Raw genomic sequence first — 22,410 nt, forward strand, 5'->3', positions numbered from 1 at the left:
CTGGGACAGCAACTTCCTCCAAGGCCAGTCTCAGCTGCAATGTTCCAAGTTCTTTTGTTCCTCCCGTGACCAGACCCAGGATGTCGTAGGGCCCTGCACTCAATGCTCAGACTCCCTCTGGCTCTCCATTCCCTCCCTAAATGATCTCTACGGGCTCCCTGGCTTCACATGCCATTTCTAGGCTGATGACACTGAGATTTCTCGTTTTCAGATTCCTTCCAGGTTCTAGACCCGAATCACAAGCTTCCTTCCTCCCCGTCTCCACGAGGGTGCCAGGAAGTGCTTCAACTTGCGTGGCCTAAGCTGAGTGATTCATCGACTCCTCCTCACCCCACACCTGCTCTTCCACAACAGCACCACCCCCAATTCCATCACCTGAAGAAGTGCTTGAATCTCTACAGCAGCTACTCGAATCAATGAAGAGCCCGAGCCCGCGCCCTGAGAAGGTCCTCTAGGTCCAGGCGCCGCTGAGCTCTCGTTGGGACCCTCCTCCTGCACATCACCTGAGCCCACTGACCTTTCTTTCTTCAATCCTCCCTGGCCTGGGCCATTTGTACCCCCAGGCCCTTCTGTTTGGAAAGCTTTTCCTCCAAGCAGCTAAAGTGTGCACAGAAGAGGGTGCTGACAGTCACCGGTAGTCTGCCCCGTGAGTGCTCTTGGCCAGCTGCTGCCTGCAGGCCACCACAGGGCTCGGGACATTCTGCTCCCCAGCTCACTGCCCAGCAGAGACGGCCCTGAACCAACACCCAGGCCCAGCTCCCGACTCATTCCTCTCGTCTTCATGACTTCGCTCAGGACCTGAAATCCACTTACTGATCCACTTGTTTACATGTTCACAGCCTGTGGCCCCAACTCCTTGTCCAGACAGAAGGTTCTGCAAGGCGGGGACTGAGGTGTCTGCTCTCCAGCTCTAGTATCCCTGGCGTGATGGATGTGACAGGCACCTGAGAAGCAGCTATTGCTACTGCAGTTGCAAGGAGCTGGAGGTGGGCACGTTTTCCAAAAATTTCAATCATAATATTTTCCATTTGGGGGAAAATGATTATGAGGCGTCTTATCTCAGAGCTCTCTTACAGCTTGTTAATCCATTTCGAAGTGCTTACAAATATCCTCCTAAACAGGGGAAAGATGGAGGAGGCACAGGCAGTTGGTGTCGGTGAACTTGTAGATTTTTATTAGAACAGGCGTTTCTCATAGCTGTAAGCAAAGCATTAAGCTCATCAAGCTAACGCACATCTTTCTCTGCACAAAGACAGCTGAGGAGTGAGAGAAGGCCTCCTGTACATGTCTTGGTTCTGCAGAGGAAAGCATTTCAGGAGTGAGCTATTGAGGCTGTAAATGTTTGCAAACTGTAAGGCACTGGGGGACAGGAGGGCGTGTGAGGAGTCACAGACACAGATCAAGGATTCCCAGCTCCCTGAGCCCTGTCCAGCTATCTCCCAGCTTCACCCCTTGTCTCCCATGGCAGGTGCTCAGAAAGGGTGGACACAGGGTCTGAGGGTGTTCATCATCTCCACTGAGATCCCAAACGACCCAGAAAATCTCACAGATAACTTACTTCCACCCTAACTTCCTGGACAAATTATGTTTTATCAACTTGCCATTTCACATCCTGTGAATTAAACCTTAATTAAAAACTGGATTGGGGTACAATGCTTTTGCACTACGCTACGTGCACTTCAGAAAGCCACTAATGTGAATCACAGAGGCATGACCCCATTCAGTGAAGGGATTTTTGTTGGAACCCCTGGGATCCACCAGGAAGGGAGAAATCACTTGTTAATACCCAATGGACAGGAAACGCCGGTGCCCCCAAGGCCACAGTAGCCATTTGGGTTCTTGCTTAGGTACTGCTGGTGGTAGTCTTCCGCATAGTAGAAAGTCTGTCCCTCCCGGATGTCAGTGGTGATCTGGTTGAAGCCATGCTTTGAAAGAACCTGTGGGGGGAGAGAGAGAGAGAGAGAGAGAGAGAGAGAGAGAGACCTCAGGACAATGCGGGGCACTGGGCTTCCTGGAAGAGGAGGGCTGAGGTGCGGCAGGAAGTGGCTGGGGGCGAGGTCATGCTCTGGCAGGGCCGTTCCCAGATGGATGACTCTGGGTGGACACGTACCCTGTTCTACCTCAGAGGACTGGAATTTGAAATCAGGTGGAAATTAGGTTTTTTGACTTTGGGATTTATGCTCTACCCCTGCCCCATTGCTGCCCCTCTGCTCTCAGCCCAGGGACAGGCTCCACACACCCTCAGACAGTGGCACAGAATGTCTCCACTCTGCAGTTCCCGGGAGCAGGACCCCTGCTCAGGTGCCCTGGGAGCCCAGTACCTGTGGGGTCTGTTCTCTGAGCTCCAGGCCAGGAGGGCAGGGGAGTCAGATCAGGGGAGGACATGGCCCGAGGGCCTGTGTCAGCCATCGCTGCCCTCTGTGACCCAGTTTAAGTCTCAGTGGCATCTGCTACTAGGGAAGGAAACCTGTCACTACAGTTGAGGGGAAAGAACAGAGTTATTTGGGGCAGGAGACGGATTAGGAAATACTCCTCACAGACTCCAGCCTTACTTTTCCTTTTGGATTTCAGCTGCGCCCTGATTCTTCCTGGTTGCAGGGGGTGTCTGAGCATAAGGCTTCAGAGACTCAACCCCAGGTACTGACTCCATTGGCACAGAGCTGCCAAGTCAAGCTAGGGACCTGTGCTTTCACGAGGCGCTGACCATCTGAGTTGAAATCCTCAAACCCGCCCGCACAGGGAACCCAATGTCGGTAGGCACCATGTCGGGAGGCTTCAGGCTTCTCCTGAGAACCCAGCCTTTCTCCAGAATCTCCGCTCAGCCCTCTGAGCCGGAATGAGGCAGACTCATGATCCCACAGCCACGCAGGCCATTTAGTAGCACGGAACAGGTCCTTGCCAAGGCTGGCTATTGGACCAGACAGTCCAGCAACATCCAGCGTTCTTGCAGGGGCTAGAGATGAGAATAAGGAGCAGTCTAATGTCAGTTTTTACTACTTATTTTTTTTTGGTAAACTAGCCATTATTGAGGGTTTCCCAGATGTGGTGCCCTGTGCAAAGAATTCACACATGTTAATTTTAGCTTTACAACAGCCCTAGGAATGAAGTCCTATTATTGCCTCCTGTATTTAACAGTGCATGTCAGATATTGTGCCTTGAATCCTTGACGCCCTCAGTGTGGACTGGGACTGCAGAGGTGGAGCTTGGGGACCACATTTCTCCAATTCTACCTATAGCAATGGCCCACTTTTGATTCCACCAGTTAGAGGAACCCACATGGAATCTCCTCAACACGAGGAGAGACCATTACTTGCAAAGTGCCACAGTGAGGATGGTGACGGCTATGTGTGGAGCACACACCTGCGACTCTGCCAGCTCTCCTGCTTCCCTCCATTCCCAGGCTGCAGGCCATTCAAGTCATTGGGCAATGAGTTCTGGAGATTTCTGTAAACTCTTGGCATCTTGAAATCTAAAGATGTTTTTCTGGACCTTCACTTGCAATGATTCTGTAAACACCAAATCCCCTACACCAAATCCATCCTGCTTGAACTAACTGAACGTTTTCTGTTTCCATGACTGAATCCTGGCTAATGGCATTCGGTGCCAGATTGTTTTCAGGAAACAGAACCCCAGGAGGATGAGACCTGAGAGTGGTGGACTGGCAGGTTAGATCCGTAGTCAGGAGTGACCTCCCTGTGAGTGGTAACCAGCACAGGCCCCCACAGTGGCCACTAACAGTTGCCTGTGAAGGAAAGCCTTTCGGACTCGGTGGCTGTGAATGGAATTTTCTGGGGAATATGACGGGCAGGAGAACTGTGGGGAGTGTTTGCTGCATCAGGTAGCAGAGAGCTTGAAAAGAAAAAGCCAAGTTCAGGACTCAACACGGGTGGCCCAAGGCGGGTAAAGAGAAGAGAACTCCTATGATGGTTTAAAATAATCTCTCTGCAGCCGTAACCAGATACCAATAAGAGATTCCATCTTAAGGACTCAAGGTTTCTGGCAAGTGGAGTTCTCCTGGGGTCTTCAGACCAGAAGTGAGGGTGCTGGTTCCCCTGACTCGGCTGGTTCACCTCCTGCCCTGTGCTGTCACACACCGGACCCCGTCTGAAGGGTCCTCCGACCGCCCCTTCCTGGTCTCCACCCTCAGCCCAGGTGGGCCCAGGTGTCTGGCCGCAGCCCCCAGGGATCTACTCAGGCTGAGGCCTCTGGGCCGGCTGCTCTTCCAGGACCTCGGGGCAGGCAGGACCCAGGGCGGCGGCCCGGCCAGGCCTCAGGGCTCGGAAGGCGGGCTGCAGGGAGGCCCGCACCCGCGGCTGCAGTTCCAGCGCACGGCCGCAGGGTGGCAGGCGCTGCGCTCGGATCCCGGAGCCGCCCCAAGCCAGGAGCGGCCCGGGAGGACCTGTCCGCCAGGCAGCCCGGGTGGGCCCAGCCGCACCCCTGCTCCGCCTCTCCCAGGACTCTTCCCCACCCCCTTCTCCCTCTTACCCCAAAACAATGGTCTGCAGGCTTTTGCTTTCCATGGATCTTTTGGGCTGTCAACACACGGGAACGCGACAAGCACACCCACAACACTTAGGTCCTCCTGGCTCTTGGTATCTAGAGCCTCGGGTTGAGATGCTGCTCCTCTAAAGAACGGCCGAAGCACTCGGCGGGAGACTCGCTCCCACCCGCGCTCCGCTGGTTCCTATTCCCCACCTCAGCTGATCCCACAGACACCTTAAGAGGGCGGAACTCGAACCCAGAACTCCCCCAACAGCAAGAGAGCGGACTGTCTCCCACCCCCTCCCAGGGCTACTGGCCTTCCAAACACTGGATTCCCCAAGACTTCCCAAACATCTCCTGAGCCCAGCAGAGGCCAGAAGACCAGCTAGAGCCGCAGGAGGGCAGAGTTGACAGCAAAGGTGCTGGGCTCAGGGGTTTGCAGGGCCCTGGCATGGCCCCTGGCGTGGCGGATGCCAGATGCAGGCTCCTTTCCTTTCATTTTCCCATTTCATTGTGCTAGCAATCCTGTGGGGGCAGGGTCACTCTTCTGACTCTACCCAGGAAGAAACAAAAGCAGTTAAGAACCTTGGTCAAGTTCACGTGCTAAGAGTCAGTGGTGGGTTGGGATAAGGATCCAGGCTGTGGGGCTCTGGATTCCATGCTCCTTCTCACACACAGGCCATCCCTAAAATGGGGCTGGGAGGGGAGTAATGAGCATGCCAGAGGGGAGATGGTGGATTTGAATCCACAGCAAAGTTGTGCTGGAATTCTGTGGAGTGGGCACTGGGAGCAAGGCCAGGGTGCTGGCTCTGAGACGTCCATGTGCCACATGCATGTGTGGGGGACAGAGGGCATGTACATGCATACCACACAGGAGTGCACCACGGGCACGTGCATCAGTGCTCATGAGGATGTGTGTGAAACACACTCAACCTCACCGTGGCCTGACTACACATACCTTTCACTTTTCAGAAGTGAAATCATGTATCAGGATGAAGAAATTTGAACACACATTAGTGGTGCTTAACACCTAGGTGTTTGACACACAACTAAACCAGTCAGGGTCACTCCAGGTGAACTGGGCTGGCACAAAATAATCACACAAAGACAGAGACATACCTTTTTCTTGGGGTTCTGTGACAGCTCCTCTGACCCAGGTCCCACAGAGGAGGCAAGGTGGGTGAGAAAGAGGAGGGAGCACGCCTTGAACCCAGTTTTATTGGGGAGAAGCCATTCAAATGAGGCAAGGGATAGGATTACAAAGGAACAGTTGTAACTCAACCCCACAAGGTGACGCCTACTCCTGGAGCCTCGCCTCATTACCCGAGTGGAGGCCCGAGTTATTGTGGGTCACAATAATTGTTCAGTATCTCTTGCTCAGGACTTAAGGGAGTGTCCAGAGTGGCTCCGACACCTGGTGAGAATCCAGTGAACACTGCGCATGCTCCTCCCATAGGAAGGTCACAATCAAACATTTGCTTATCATTTCAAAGGACTCTGTGAACCTCTGGAGTCCTCCACAGTCCAGGATCCAGAGCCTTAGACAGGGCTGCCAAGTTTGAAGACATCATGGCCACTGCCCATTCCCCAGCAACCACCACTCCCAGGGCATATCCCATCAGCAGTGACCACCTACAAGGCAGATGACCCTGATCACAGTTAGAAGGCCCTTTAGCAAGGAGAGGTGGCTGTGCTTGCTACAGGGAAAGACGCCGGGAAAGAAAGAACAGTTCACACCTTTGCAGACTATTTTTGAAAGCCTCATGAAGTCTAATTCAAGCAAATCCCATCTCCTTTACCCACCCAAAGAATTCAGGCTCAAGTGTTAGGTTTATGTGTTATTATTTGTAAAATATATCTGTATATTTCATTTTATTTTGTGATAATTTTTAGAGCACTCCAATTGTTAGAAGTTATTTTCCTAGAAGTTTAGTTTATGATAATGAGCCCATAAGAAACTGGGGTTTGATTCAAAGAGTTCAGTCTGAAACCGTCTGGGAGCCAGCCAGCTCTGTTTTACAGGACAGGACACAGGGACGCAGAGCCACTCCACAGTCAGCCCCTCGTGCCAGCAGGGAGCTCCTACCTGGCACGTCTTGTTGGCTTCTACCTTGCCCTTCTGAACTGAGACACCACCTTAGTACCTTTAGGTCTGATCCTACCAAATTTCACGCTGCACCTCTGCCCAGAGCACACACCAACATGGCGCCACATGTTACAAACGCCCCATGGAGGCTTAGTAAGCTCAGCCGGTATCGATGCCTAGTCAGCAATGTTGCTCCATGACACTTCCGGCTGGCCAGATGGCCATCCATCAAAATTTCTGTGACAGGATATGAAATGTCTGGCATGACTTTTAAATAAAACCACTAGAAAGGAAAACGCCATCCATGCGGAGCTGAGCAGAGGCTTCTGCTGTCTGGTTTGGTGTGGCGAGGGCAGGAGCAGCCTCCAGCCTGGATCACTGCCCACAGTGGCCCAGCCAGTCACAGGAGATGGACGAGTCACTCGTCAGCAACACCAGGTGGACTCTAGACACACAGTTCCTGGCTCTGGAAGAGTGGAATTGCCCCCGGGATTACTTATCCTTGGCTGAAGCAAGGAGGGCAAAGCTCCTCCACCAATGTGACAGTGACAGAGAATGCTTAGCAGGGCTGATGCCCCTGCAAGGCCCAGGCAGAGTGCACTGACCTGTCCCAGCCTTGCCAACTGATGGGAGGGAAAGTAGGGAAGGAGGTGACACATTTAGATCTAATTTGGTCCATTTAAAAGAACTGCTTATGCAAATGATGGCCTCTAGACAGAAGGAGTTGGCTTCTCGGAAGGACTGCAGTGTTCCTGTGCTCTGTCCTTCCCCAGACTGCAGTCCTCTCACACAATTAATGGCTTTTATTATCTATTCCTCTGTGTCCCCTGCTCGCTGAAGGTAAAGCACAGGGTCTTTCTGAGCCGCCAGCCTATTTCTCTTGGTTTGCAATGCAAAATGACAGAGCTGCTGGCTGAGCTTTGTCTCTGTGGAGGGGCGGAAGGATGGGGCTCAGGATGCCCTCCTAACCAAGAAGGCTCTGAAGCGCCACCCTGGCTCCTTAGCGCGCCGACAGTGGCAGCAGCTTGCTGGAAATGCAAAATCCGAGTCCCCCTCTAGACCCACTGAGTCTGAATTGGTATTTTAAAAGATCTGCAGGGGGCCTCGTGTGTTACAATTGGAGACACTCTGCCCTATGGGACAGGTGTGGAAGATTGTGGTGGTGGTCCCCAAATTCTCTCCCCCTCCCCCTTGAGGTCATGTTGCCCATGTGAGTGGCTCTGGCCAACAAGCTGTGAGTGGAAGTGACCCATGTGGTTTCTGGGCAGAGGCCGTGATGCACCAGGTGAGCTTTTCTCCTTGCCACAGCGAGCGGCAAAGTACCCACTAGTGATGCTCAGTCACCCTGGGCCTAGGAAAGGACAATGACAACCAGGAAGCAGAGCCCCACAGGGACATTTTGTTTCTTCCATTGGTCCTACCCAACACTCCCTATCCCTGTCCCTGAAGAGGACAGACTTCATTGGAGGAGACTGGACTTCCAAGATCCTGAATACCCACTGTGGAAGCAGTGTTCTAGAATGTGGAAAGTGCAAAGAGAGTCCTTTGAGGGGCTGGAGGAAGGCAAGGCTTATCCAGCTGGAAAGATGTCTCTGGAGGAGGTGGGAGTGAACCTGGACTCTCCCGGGGTGGACTTCTGTCATGAAGGGCAAGTTCTGAGCTGAGGGGCTCCACAACCAAGCCTGGGGAGGTCAGGGGGTAGCCTGGCCTAGCTGAGGAGAGCTGGCAGGCCTGGGGGGGCGGGCAAGTTCTGGTACTGCCGAGAATAAGTGAAACGGGGCGGCAGGGCGAGAATTCAGCAGACAGGACAGGAGGGGGCTCCAGGCAACGGGAAGAGGTCTTCAGTGCCCCACCCAGGGTGGACCAGCTGGGTGCTCTTTGTCTTCCATGCCCGTGATCACAGTTGATGAAGGAGCACTTCACGGGACGAGAGGGGCCGCCTGCTCCCAGGCCGAGGTGGCAGGTGTCCAGGGGCTCACCTGCTCGCCTACAGCAAGGTCTGCAAGGCTGCCCGAGCTGCGGTGGGGGCAGGGTAAGGAGGCAGCCACCCGACCACCTTCATCTCTGTCTCCCACACCTTTCAAATGCCAAGCACAGGGGGTGCACGAAGACTTGCCTACCTCGAACCCCACCAGGCTAGCCTGGGCCTGGCTGACCTTGGCCTCAAAAGGAGGAGGACTGGGCTGTGACCTCCTGCACAGGCCAGAGGAACAGGCTCAGGGTGCAGTGGCTGAGACGTACCACCACCCTCTGGCTCTGGCTTAGGGAGCCGCTCCACCCACAAGATGGTTCACATCAATCACATGTTCAAGGTCTGCTGGTTTCTCTTGATTTGATCCTTCCTTTGAGGTCTGCTGGTTGTGAAGAAGAATTCAAATGACTTTCCCTGCATGGATTTTACTTTCATGGATTTTAGTTGCAGGAGAAATGGATCTCTCTTCCTCCCTCCTTCCTTCCTTCTCTCCCCCCCCCCCCTCCTCTCTGCATGTATCTCTGAGGGGTCATAATCTGCTTTTTCATGTCTGCGATCCATTAACGGCAACCTATGTTTTTGTTATACTCTTAGCATTTAGTACACAAAGGAAAGCCACTTTTCACTTTTCAGAAAAGCCAAGGACACCAGGTTTCACCTTGGGGATGCCATGCAGATTCCATTAAAAGGAAAGATCCTTCATTCCAAAAGGTCGAACAGCAGAACGTAAAGCAACACGCTGGCTGCTTAAGTTCAGAATGTTGACTTCAGTAAAGCCCAGGAGCCTTTCTGAATGCCACCATTTCTCATTTATGTGCAAATCCCAGCAACTCAGACGGCTGAAAAGAAGACTGATTCCAGTTTGAACAGTATACAGAGTGGCCAATGGTGCCAGAAGGTTTCTCAGGATGTGGGACTTTTGGTGTCAAATTAAGAACAATCTCAGGAGAACTGGGATCCCCCAGGCTGAAGAACCTTTAAAGAAAGTCCCGACCCGTGTGTCACAAGCACTGGGCAGTTTGTTTCACCCATTTGGGCCTCAGCTTCCTCGGCTGCAAAATGAGAAGGTTAAACCAGGAGGCTGTCCTCCTGGGAAACCTCTTTTCCTCTTTGAGCCCAGTCTTCTAGTCTTCCAGAGCATTCTCTAACAGAGTTCCCTTTTCCCCCCTTACAGATAATTATTTTACTGAGATAGAGTTTACACACCATATAGTTCACAACTGAAAATTTCACACTTTTAAAGTTGACAAGGTAATGGTTTTTAGTATTACTTGAGTTTAGATCTTGAATGTTCTCCAAAAGCCCAGGGGATGAAAGCTTGGTCCCCAGTCCATGGTGCTATTGAGAGGTGGCAGAACTTTCAGGGGGTGGGTGGAGCCTAGTGGGAAGAAGTTAGCTGGCTGGGGTGAGCCTCGGAGGGGACAGGGGACGCTGGGCCCCAGGCCCTTCCCCTCTCTCTCTTCACTTCCCAGCTGTGCTTCCCTGAGGTGAGCAGGCTCCTCGGCCACACCCCCACGGTGGTGTGCTGCCTCCACACAGGCCCCAAAGCACCAGGCCAACCGAAATCTCTGACACTGACAGCAGAAATCAACCTTTCCTCTGTATAAGCTGATTCTCTCAGGTATTTTGTCACAGTGATGGAAGCCTGACTAACACAAGCATCCTCTCAGAGTTATAGTGTAACCATCATTGTTTTTTGTTCATTCTTTTTCCTTTCTGTTACTCAGATTGATAATCTCCACTATCTTATCTTCAAGTTTGCTCTTTCTTCCATTTGACAACTCCTATAGGGTAGTTTTCTTTGAGAAAGCCTTTGATAAAATTCAGCACCCATTCATGATAAAAACATTGAAGAACTTAGGGCCGGGAGGAACCTACCCCAACATCATAAAGGCTATAGATGAAAAACCCAAAGACAACCTCATAGTGAATGGGGAAAAACTGAAAGCATTTCCTTTAAAATATGAGACAAGATAAGGATGTCCACTCTCACCACTCTTATTTAATACAGTGCTAGATATTCGGGCCAAAGCAATTAGGCAAGAGAAGGAAATTAAAGGGATAAAAATAGGAAAGAAAGAAGTTATCACTATTTGCAGACAATATGATCCCATCTTAGAAGATCCAAAAAATCTCCACCAAAAAAATGCTAGAGCTAATATAAAAATTCAGGAAAGGGGCTGGTTACAAAATAAACACACAAAAATGCACAGCTTGTAGCAGGGCAGGGGGGCACACTCCTATAATCCCAGTGACTGGGGAGGCTGAGCCAGGAGAATCAAAAGTTTGAGACCAGCCTCAGCAACTTAGTGAGAACCTATCTCAAAATAAATAAAATATAAAAAGGACTGGGGATGCAGTTAAAAAAAAATCAACAGATTTCCTCTATATCAACAATGAATCTGCTGAGAAAGAAATCAGAAAAACAATCCCATTCACAATAGCCTCAAAACAAAAACCAAAACCAAACAGAACAAAAAGTAACCCTACAAATAAATCTACCCAGGGAGGTGAACGATATCTACAATGAAAACTAAAAAAAAATTGAAGAAAGAAACTGAAAAAAAAAAAAAACACACAAGAAGACAGAAAGCTCTCCATGCTCAGATAGGCAGAATTAATACTGTTAAAATGACATACTACCAAAAACAATATACAAGTTCAATGCAGTCCCCATCAAGATACCAATGACATTCTTCACAGAACTAGAAAAAATGGCCCTGAAATTCACTGGAAGAGTAAAAGCCCCAAAGAACCTAAGCAATTCTAAGCCCAAAAGGCAGTGCTGATGGCACACAATACCTGACTTCAAATTCGACTACAGAGTTACAGCAACAAAAACTGTGTGGTCCTGGCCTAAAACAGACATAGACCAAAGGTACAGACTGCAAGACATGGGGACGAACCACACAGACATGGTCATGTGATCCTTGACAAAGGTGCCAGAAACACGCACTGGAGAAAAGATACCCTTTTTAACAAATGTGCTGGGCCAACTGGTTATCCACATGTAGAAGGAAGGGACTAGACCCTTATCCCTCAGCCTGCACAAAAATCATCTCCAAATGCATCAAAGCCTTGGATTAGACCAGAAACTATGCAACACCTAGAAGAAAATGTAGGGTTAACACTTCAGCATGTAGCAATGACTTTCTCAATAGGAGCCCTAGGGCTCAGGAAATAATGCCAAGAGTTAATAAATGGATGGCATCAAATTAAAAAGCTTCTGCACAGCAAAGGAGACGATTAGGAATGTGAAGAGAACCTACAGAATGGGAGAAAGTCATCACTAGTTCCTCTTCAGTCAGAGGATTAATAGCTAGAATAAAGAACTGAAAAAAATTAACACCAAAGAAACCCCCCTAAAAACCCAATTAGGTTTGGGGTTGTAGCTAAGTGGTAGGCAAGTGCCACTTGCCTAGCATGTGTGAGGCACTGGGTTCGAGCCTCAGCACCACATAAAAATAAAATTATTGTATCTATTTACAACTAAATTAAAAAAAAAATTAATAAATTAATCATTATACAAAGCACATGTGTGAAGACTTGAATTGGGTGTCAACATACCTTATAGACAAACAGAGATATGAAAAATTGTGGTATATATGTGTATTAAAAATTGTAATGCAAAAAAAGTACATGTATAATGGCATAAATTGGCGTGAACATACTTTATATACAGAGATACGAAAAGTTATGCTCTATATGTGTAATAAAAATTGTAATGCATTCCACTGTTGTTGTGTATTTAAAAATAATAATATTAATAAAAACTAAATAAGTGAAAAAAAACCCCAATTAATAAATGGGCAAATAAATTAAACAGATACTTCTCAAAAGAAGAAACACAGGGGCTGGGGTTGTGGCTCAACAGTAGAATGCTCGCCTAGCATGTGTGAGGCTCTGCGTTCGATCCTCAGCACCACATAAAAATAAATAAATAAATAAAATAAAGGTACTGTGTCCAACTACAGTTAAAAAAAATTTAAAAAAGAAGAAATACAAATGGCCAACAAATACATGAAAAAATGTTCAACATCTCTAGCAATTATGGAAATGCAAGTCAAAACTACACCTAGACTTCACCTCACACCAGTCAGAACGGCAATCATCAAGAATGCAAACAAGAAGGAATGCTGGAGAAAAAGGAACATCTTATGCTGTTGGCATAAAAGACTGTTCATACTGTGGGTCTAAAAGTGTTGCTGGGATAGTAAATTAGTACGACCACTCTGGAAATCAACACGGAGGGTCCTCAAAGACTAGGTAGTGAACCACTGTATGACCCAGCTCTGCCACTCCTCAGATTTATCCTGAAGAATCATAGTCATGCTACCTTGACACAGGCATACCTACCCATGTGTAAAGCAGCACAATTCACAATAGTCAAACTATGGAACCAGACTGGGTGTCCATTAGGGGATAAATGAATAGAGAAAATTCGGTTCATATACACAATGCAGTTTTATTCAGCCACAAAAAAATGAAATTATGTCATTTAAAATTATGTCAGGAAAATAGGTAGAACTTGACACTCTTATGTTAAGCAAAATAAGTCGAACTCAGAAGATCAAGGGTTGTGTGTTTTCTCTCATATGCATAAGCTGGAGAGGAATAAGAAAGGTGGGGACAGATCTCCTGAAAACCAAAGGGAGATCAGAAGAGGAAAGGGGCCAAGGGCTGGAGGTGCGGAGGGAGGGGGAAGTGCTGGGGAGGGAGGGGGGAAGTGCTGGGGAGGGAGGGGAGGAGTGCTGGGGAGGGAGGGGGAAGTGCTGGGGAGGGAGGGGAGGAGTGCTGGGGAGGGAGGGGGAAGTGCTGGGGAGGGAGGGGAGGAGTGCTGGGGAGGGAGGGGAGGAGTGCTGGGGAGGGAGGGGAGGAGTGCTGGGGAGGGAGGGGAGGAGTGCTGGGGAGGGAGGGGAAGTGCTGGGTAGGGAGGGGGAAGTGCTGGGTAGGGAGGGGAGGGGGGAAATGCTGGGGAGGGAGGGGGAAGTGCTGGGGAGGGAAGGGAGGAGTGCTGGGGAGGGAGGGGGGAAGTGCTGGGGAGGGAGGGGGGAAGTGCTAGGGAGGGAGGAGTGCTGGGGAGGGATATTGGCCAAATTATATTGTTTGATCATGTGCATATACTCAAATGAAACAAATCCCATCATTTTGTGAAACTATAATGCACCAATAAAAAATGTGGATTTTAAAAAAAGACTGCACCTTTGAATTTCTACTTAGTTCTGTTTAGTTCCAGAATTTTTATTTAGTTCTTTGTCTTATAATTTCTACCTCCTTATTGATATTCTTTATTTAGTGAAATATTGTTTTTATATTTTCTTTAATTCTTCAGATGTGATCTCCTTTTTTTCAGCCTATTTATAACAGCTAACCTAAAGTCTTTGTCTAGTAAGTTGTACTTTTGTGGATTTTGTATCTTATTTTCTTGAAGATTGGACATTTTAAATATATAACGTGGCCGGTTCAAAATCAGGTTACTCTCTCCCACAGTGAGTAGTCATTGTTGTCTACAGCGGCTGTTGACGTTTAGTGACCGTCTTCTGTGTCCCTTTCCAGATCTGACCAGGGACGTCTCTATCAGCTTGCCGAGGGCCATGCGTGATGTTGGAGTGCACACCTGCGCTGCTTCAGCTCTTAGACTCTGCCTTGCCTCTGCTCCTTTCTTGCCTTATGGTCAGTGAAGGGGGCTGCAGGATCTGGGGAAGTTCTCCTCCACCCACGAGGCGGCTGAAGACACAGATCACCAGCAGGAGGCACTGGGTTTATTATTCAATGGACACGTGTTCCCAGGGGCCATATACAATCTGGCACTCAAAGAAAGCAAGGGTCACAGTTTAAACACCCTCTTCCCAGGGGAGAGGGAAGCAGGGCGGCAGGCATTTTGGGAGAAATAGTAAATGATTTTTAGGAGAGATGAGCGAGCCTGGGACAGTTCCTCTCAGCTGTGGGAGGCTGCCAGGAATCCTAGACACAGGCTGGAGCCACCCTGAGCAGCAGCACCTTCTGGCACAGTCTCCCAGGCTGCCCTTGGATCGCCCTTAGAGGAAGACATGAAAGTGGTCTGGGCTGGGGGCCTGGAGGCTCTTCTCTATGGCTAATCCTTCCTGCTCTTTGATGAAGTTCCTAGGAAGGGGGCCTAAGAGAAATGCATATCTTTTAGATGTTTCCTCAGTCAGAGAAGGGAGCTTAGAGTGAGCCCATCTGTGCAGGGAGGGGGCAAGAGAAGGTTAGGAAGTCCTCTGGCTGGGCAGCCTCTGTGCCTCCTGGTGCCTTTAATGCACAAGTGCTCAGCAGGCCCAGGCACCAGCCTCTGGGTCTGGCTGTCTGGACCACAGGGCTTCTCAGTTGCTGATCCATCACCAGGTGGTTTTGGTTCCCAGGAATATGGCTGCCACAAGCACTGGACTGGGTGTCTGTGAGCACTTGCCACAAGCACTGGACTGGGTGTCTTCTTTCTCCTAGGTAAACATCTAGGAGTGAGGTGCCGGGTCACAAGGGGAAACGTGTGTAAAGCTTGGCAGGAAGTTTCCAAGTGGTTTTCCGAAGTGGTGATGCCATTTTGCCTTCCTACGAGCAGCACAAGAGGTTCACACTGCCCTACGGGGTGCCGGCACTGGGACTGTCGCTATTTCGTAATTTATCCTAAACGTGCATCGTGGCATCTCAGGATAGCTTTAGTGTTCTTTTCCCTAATCATGAAGGACGACACTGGGCATCTTTTAGTGTTCTTATTTTCTTTTACGTATCTTTGGTGAAATGTCTGTTCAAATTTTTTGTCCATTTTTCAATTGGCTGCTTTGTATTGTTGAATTTTTGAGACTTTTTATATATTTCAAAATTATGTTTTGATTTCAAATGTCTAACCCTGTGAGACTCAGCATGGCTCCCATGGAGCTTCCTGGCACTACACATATAACACAGCATTTCACATTATATATGATATCTGAATCTATGTCTACCTCTCTGTGTATCTGTACACACGTTTCACGATGCATACACCCACAAAGCTTTTAAGCCAACTTTCTTTTTCAGTTTAGTTTAGGAACCATTCACTGTGTCCTCTTCAGGCACTGTACCAAGTACCAGGGAACCAGACTCGAGTGTACATAGCCCCAGCAACTGACCAGCTGTTGGTTTTACGAAAATGTTACATTTGGAATAAATTGAGAAGTACGTTAAGAATGACTACATGTAAGATATCAGCTTTTTTAGTAAAAGATTAATTATTTTCTCAAGATAATGATTGAAACATTTTAATTACGATGTTGTAAAGGTCATTTGTTACCATTAGTAAATCCCTTCTTTATTAATATTTAACAATATTCCTTAATACAGCCCTTCTTTAAAATATCATATATTCCAAAAGAAGGCAGTTTATGTCAGAAGATGACAGCTGCAATTTTAAGTGGATATTTCTGTATTCTGAGTTTATGAAATGTGATCAAAGCCAGTCCAGAGAGAAAAGCACTCAGGGTGTAGCACACATGCCTGCTATAAGCGTGGGGTCCACAGGAAGGCCCTAATTCTATTGAACCCTAATTCAACTGTCTACACACAACTGCTGGCAGAGCCTCCTGAACACAGGGAAAAATGAACTTTCTGCAGTAAGTAAAAGAGCAATCACAGTTTCTTAAAGTCCTCTTGTACCAAATTCAAAAATGAAACCTGGCAACTCTATTGTGTTTTTTTTCCTTTAACTCACTGATTAAGACAGTAAATGTTGTGCTCATTTCAATATTAAGAAATCAGAACCTCCTCTGAGACCTCCCTGCCCTGGGGTAGGTCACATGTGTCACTACTAACACGCGGCCAGCTGGCCAGCAAAAAGCCTCCCTCGGGCCGCCATCCGGGTAACCTCGAGCTGTCATGGCGAGGCTTCTAATTATTATGCAAGGAAACTAAAAATAGGAGGAAAAAATAGACATGAGCACTTAAGGTACAGACTGCTGTCATGATTCAGCCTCCAGCCTACGGCTGAGAGCCCCTGACGGTGCTACGGAAACAAGGGCAGCAGCAGATTTGGTGTCTTCTGAAGCTCAGCGATGACCTGTGTGTGGCCAGCCCCACCCAGAAAGGGACTGTGGGACTCGACTAGAGGAGAGGCTCGTGGCTGCTGTGGTCAGAGCCGTAGGCGCTCTCTAGTCCCAGGCAGGGCACCTCGACTTGTAACCAGGTATCATGGAAGGACTCTGGCCTCTTGGGTTCTTCCCATTGCCAGTACAGTACCAAAAAGAAGACCGAGGGCCTGAGTGGGGGTGCGGTGGAGGGCGCCCTGGGCAGGCTGTTTACACTTCTTAACAATGAAGTGAGGTCAGACATTTTTTTGTTTTTTTGAAAGGAGGAAGGATGGGAGGGAAGGCGGGAGGGAGGCAGGGAGAGGTGCAGAAGTGGCAGCGCGGAGGTAGGGAGAATCCAAAATGGGTCACGAGTGGTCTTTGCCAAAGCACAAAGGCTCAGAACCAGTGGAAGAACAGAACTCCCTCCAGAGAAGAGAGCAGGAACACAGCTGACTACACAATTTAAATCTGCATATCTTGGCATGCTTTCTGCTTAAGACAATAAAAATCCCCGTGAAGTGAAGTTCTGGAAGCACAATATACTTAACACGTAGCACTGTGCTCCTCTAAGTGTCGAAAACCCCTTATGCTAGCTCCAGGGGTGCTCAAGCAATTCATGTGGTACAGAGGTTGGTGGCCAGAGGGTCTGAGCTGGGCCACCACGTGACCTTGAGCACCTGGCATGGAGCTGTGGCCCTCTCTCCTATAGAACTGGAATGAGATCCAGTCCTCTCAGCGCTATTTTGAGTGATGGATGAAATTATATATTTGAAATAATGCATCCAATGGAGTCTATTTTAGCAGGGCTGTTCAAAGGTGCTAGTCATTTCTGTGATGCTCTTACCTTTCCAAGCCAGTGGAAAGTCACCTGGGGTTTGTAAGGTGGGAAGGTTGTGCCCAGCACAGTGGAAACCAAGAACCTAACCAAAGCCTTGTTCTACCTTTCCTGAGTTCCACCTGCACACCCAAATGAGTGGCTTGATTTTCACAGGCCATTGACATTTGTGGCACTTTGAAGGCACAACCTGTGGGCTAGGCTTCCCATGCCACAGCATTGGGGAACACCTGGCCAAGCTCTCCATCCTCCAATGTCACAAGTGACGGCAATGGGAAGAGCCTGATGCAGGTTTGAGGGGTGATGGCTTTCCTCTGACTCTGTGCAAGGACATCTCCACTGACCTCTGTTAGACCCCAGTGAACATGCCATGTACCCAGAGACAAGGAGACAAGGAGTGCAGGGACCCAGAGCTACTGGCGCTCAGGCGATGCTCTGTGCCGCGCTCTGTACTGCTGGCATGGAGAATACTGATCCAGTGACCTCGTTTGATGAAGGAAATATCATCAGCCCCCTGGTAAAGGGCCACTCAGAAAAGAGGGGTGCAAAATGGGCACCAAGTGGTCTGACCCTGGAGCCCATGTTCTCAACCACTCAGCATACCTGCCTGAACTATCAGGCCTTCCACGTCCACTGTGGGACAGCACAAGGCTGGGTCCAGGATCCACGAGATACCCAACTCCAAGGACGCTCGGTTCCTTACATAAAACAGCCCAGCATGTAACCAGCACAATCCCCCGGCATACTGGAAATCATCTCTGCATTGCTTGTAACCTCTAGCACAGTGTGAACACCATGCCGACAGCTGCCATACTGTGTTGTTGAGGGAATAATGACAAGAAGAATGTCTAGGCACACTCACTATGGACACAATTGTTATTTACATCATCCACCCGAAGTTGGCTGGATCCACTGATGTGTGACTATGGATACAGGGGCGGATGGAGCCTCACTCACATCTTCCTAACACGATGGATGATCCCATTACATATTCCTGTTTAAATATCACTATGAAGATATAGCCTAAGAAGGTCCCAGCAAGTCACCCAGAGAACCTCGATTTTTGTGGTTTCCTCCCAGACACGTGGCTCTCTCTCTCTGGCTTGGTTTCCTACCAGGGGCCAGTTCTCTGTGATGACAGGGCTTTGCTGCTATGCTCCTGATCTTGTGATCAGCCTTGGGACAAAATCAGAATTTGATGCAGAAGCGTGTAGCTCGTGGACTGCTTGTTAATTGGAAGTCTGTTTCCACCTATTGGTTCTTCCTCGCCATCCAATTAATGTGCTCAGAGAAACTGTGCATTGCTAGCACGGCGCTGATAGAGTTCTCAGAATTGGTACCAGTTCCTGGCATCCAAAGAATCAGAATCCTCCACTCACCTTGCCATCCCCAGAACACAAGACCCAGTGACCCAAGCCTGAAGCCATCCTCTTCCTCCCTCTTCCTCCCTCCCAAGCACCATCAGCCCCCTGGCCCTAGCTGTAGGCATCAACACTGTCATCGGCTCTCCCGGCTGCCATTGCAGAGCGAGCTGGTCACAGGCAAATCTGGACAATGCATCCTTAACGGTTCACAAATCCATCCCCACCCCCCCACCCCGGGTCCATCCTTGACACTTGCAAGGCTCAGCTGCAGTGACCTCAAAAATCCCTAACTCCATCCTGTCCTGACCTGACCGCAGCTGATCTGAGGCTGCCGAGAAGGTGCAGTGATTCCCATCAGCCTCTGCGCTGTGAAGTACCAACTCTGGTTATCACATTCACAATAACACAAAGAAGATGTGCAGTCAGCAGGGAAGGAGCCCAGACCACGCCTTCAGAGGCAGGGAAACCCCTGCCTCAAAGACAGAAGGAGCAAGCGGTGCAGGGAGACCCAGCTGTGTGTCAGGCACCACCTCTCTGTGGGGGATCTGAGGAATGTGCAGGTAGCCAGCGCTGGGGGACAGGACTCCATGTGCCCTGGGCTGTGCTGCCCCATCTTGATAGCTTCTAGTCCACCTACTCCTGGACACCCCATACCCTGTCCTCTTACCAGCATGGCCTTGGCCACATCGGCTTTCCTTGCTTGACTTTGCTCAGCTCTAAAATGAGAACATTATCTAGTAGAGGTCTTAGTTGAAAGTTCACAAAACACTCTCCAGGAGGCTATTATGCTCAGATTCCAGATGAATTACAGAAGTTCAGAAAAGTTCAGTAACTTGCCCAAGGTCACACAGCTTATAAGTTGCCATGACCACTGGAGACTATGAGGGGTCACTATGTTAGACATTCTCTCAGCAAAGAACAGACACCCTCTCACCTGCCACAAGTGGGTAAGTCATGTTCCCAGTTCCAGCCTGACCCACAGGCCCCACCCAGGGAATCAGGTGGAAGGAAAGGCATTAAAGCAAGAAGCACATTACAGAGGTCCCCTGCCTTATTCTGACCCAACCCAGGTTACTGAAAATGTACCCATTGTGGAGGGTGCTGCCCAGGAGACCCCCAGGAAATAGCTCCCAGCTGCCCTCCTCTGCTTAGCGCTCGGCTGTGCGTGGTCGTGGAGGGAATGTGCGTGGGCCGCGCCGCTGTGCGTCTTCCCTTGGGCTCCCCTTCCCACCATCTGCCGCGGCACTTTGATCGACTCAGGTGCTCTAAAAAGTGATGGATTGAGGCTCTGCAGGTGTCCAGGTTCCAGGGAAAGGAAAGTGGCAGCTGAGGTGACAGGTTAAAAAGAAGAGGAAAAGCCGGGTGGGGCGCACACGTCTCATTCCCTCTCTCCTCTTCAAGAACCTGGCACCAGGAGCTCCTCTCCTTCCTGCCAGGGATGGAGCAGCAGAGACTTGGCCACGGCCTCAGCCAGATGTCACCCTCATCTGGCTGCCTTGGCTGGTTGGTTGTTTGGAATGAGCAGCCCGAACCCCGTGCGGTGGCCGGGCCCCTAGGAGGCTGTGGGCGGCCTAGCCAGGGGGCCTCGGCCTTGCGCGGTCTACCTGCTTAGGCGCAGGCTGGCGAAGGCAGAGGGGGCCATGGAACCGGCGCACCTCCCCTGCTCGCGCGAGCTGTGCTGCGGGACCGACTCCTCTGGCAGCAGGTGTAGACAGGTCTTGCTACCACATAGAGACCAGGCTCCCGGGCCTTTCAGAGGCCGTCCACAAAGCAGCAGCCCCGGGGGGTCTTCTGCCCGTGTAACAGGGCCACACCAGGGAACAGAGGGAGCACAGGCTGGCCTGGCCCCTCTCTCTGGAGGCCTGTGGCTGTGACCAACTGCAGCTGGGCCTTGGTGGACTTCACTAGGCCCAGGCCAAAGCCGACCAGTGGGAGCTGCGGGTGCACAGCCACCCTCACCAACACCAGCAGACACACGGGGCTGCTGTGGGGGAGGGATGCGGGAGGGAGCCGAGCCTGGGAGCGGCACATGCTAGATTAAAGGGCTGATGGCCCAAACTGAAGGGTCCCGGGCTGAGGTGGCGGCCCAGGGGGGGCCCTGGGGGGTGCATACCTGTGACCCGGGTGTGCCTTCAGGCTGAGCTGAGGGCTGGGCCTGGGGTTTGTGCACACATCAGCCTGTGCGAGGGAGGGGACACGGAGGCACAAGCTGCCAGCCAGCCTGTTTTGGTCACCATCTGCTGTGGAGAGTCTGGGCACCTGTCAGAAACAGCTGCCGAGGGCAGATCAGCAGAGCTAGGTAAGGGAGGGTGCAGCCCGCCCACTGGGACAGCCGCGTGCAGGGCACACTGCCTGGCCCCTCAGGAATGCCAGCTGTTCTCTTGGAGGCCATGTCACCACAGAGGCACGTGACAGACCCTGTTCCTTCCCCTGCTCAGGGTAGGGTGGGGACCGTCACTCTCCTGCCTCCCTGGCTGCAGGGAGACGGTCATGGGCTAAGGAGACAACATGCAAGAGGATTCCCCATGGGCAAGGAAAGGCCCCGGGGAGACCCTGCTCAGGGGTGTGGGCTCAAGGACACCAGGTGAAAACCCAGGATCCATCCTGGAAGAAGGACAGCAACTGGTCATCCTCCTGGCCCTGTAGGCGGGGGTGAGGGCTGGTGCCACTGTTTGGACCCAGCCAGGGCCACCAGGTGGGGCTGCATCTGCAGAGCAAGGTGACTTAGTGAGAGATCTTTTCAAAGTGAGTCACACACACCCTGCCCACCATGGTTTGAATATCTGTCACGTATTCGATGCTCGAGAGTCACAGAATGTTCTACTTTGGTTTCTCACACAATCTTTGTTGATAGGAGTGGCTTTCACCTGTCCCACCAGACTGGAGGATGAAGGCTTGCAGGGTGAAGGGACTCCCCAGGGACACATGCACAGTGCCTGCAAAGCCAGGACTGGAGTCTGGCTGTCCGCCTCAGCCTGAGCTTGGAACCAGGTGGCTCCTCTGCCGCCTGTCCTCATCTGGTTCCAACCTGTAAGGACTCCGAATGTCCACGATTGTGTAACACATGCAGCGCTTGGCACGAGCCGCTTGACAGCCACCTTCCATCTTGAAGCCACGGCCCTCAGCTCGCACTCCCGGGTCTACCCAAGGTGTTCCCCACCCAGGCTCTCTGAGCTGACCCTGGCATGGTCTGTCTTCCTTGGAACCAGGTCACCACAGCACGCACCCCCTCCCTCCCCCGGGCCCTTCTTCTGGGAGATCCGTGGAACAGGGACCCCATCTTCCCAGCTCCCAGCTGGAGTAGCGCGAGCCTGCTGGGCAGGCAAGGCCCCACGCTCACCTCTCACAGAACCACAGGCAGCGTCGGTGTCTCAGAGGTCGCCGGGAGGCACCTGGCTTCTGGAACCTTCACATCTGCTTTCCCTCTCTGCCGGTTGCTTTTGTTTGTTCCTCTTGTCTCTGGCACCAAGGTCTCAGAGGCTTCCCTGGTGCTTTCAGAAGGCTTCCCCACACCAGTCCTGGGACATTTTCATCTGTGGCTGCTGATTTGTGAGAACTGGTGAACCCGAATCCAGGCCTTGCATGGATGCGTGGCTAAGGCGGGAGCCCGAGGC

At 50.7% G+C, this 22,410-nt stretch overlaps 1 protein-coding gene across 1 annotated transcript in view; it reads right to left on the reverse strand.

Annotated features, from left to right (window-relative positions):
* Nucleotides 1-1,151: 1,151 nt before the first annotated feature.
* The window catches only part of Msra (methionine sulfoxide reductase A), a gene marked incomplete at its 5' end in the record, with an annotated part of 82,061 nt that continues 60,802 nt past the window's right edge, over nucleotides 1,152-22,410 (reverse strand). The window contains 1 exon segment of the mRNA XM_046459316.1: nucleotides 1,152-1,937. Coding sequence (XP_046315272.1) covers nucleotides 1,773-1,937 — 165 coding nt within the window.

This window comes from Marmota monax, unplaced genomic scaffold, assembly GCF_021218885.2.
Source record: "Marmota monax isolate L192 unplaced genomic scaffold, Marmota_monax_Labrador192_F-V1.1 WCK01_AAM20220418_F8-fsc00288, whole genome shotgun sequence".
In the NCBI taxonomy this organism is placed as follows: Eukaryota; Metazoa; Chordata; class Mammalia; order Rodentia; family Sciuridae; genus Marmota; species Marmota monax.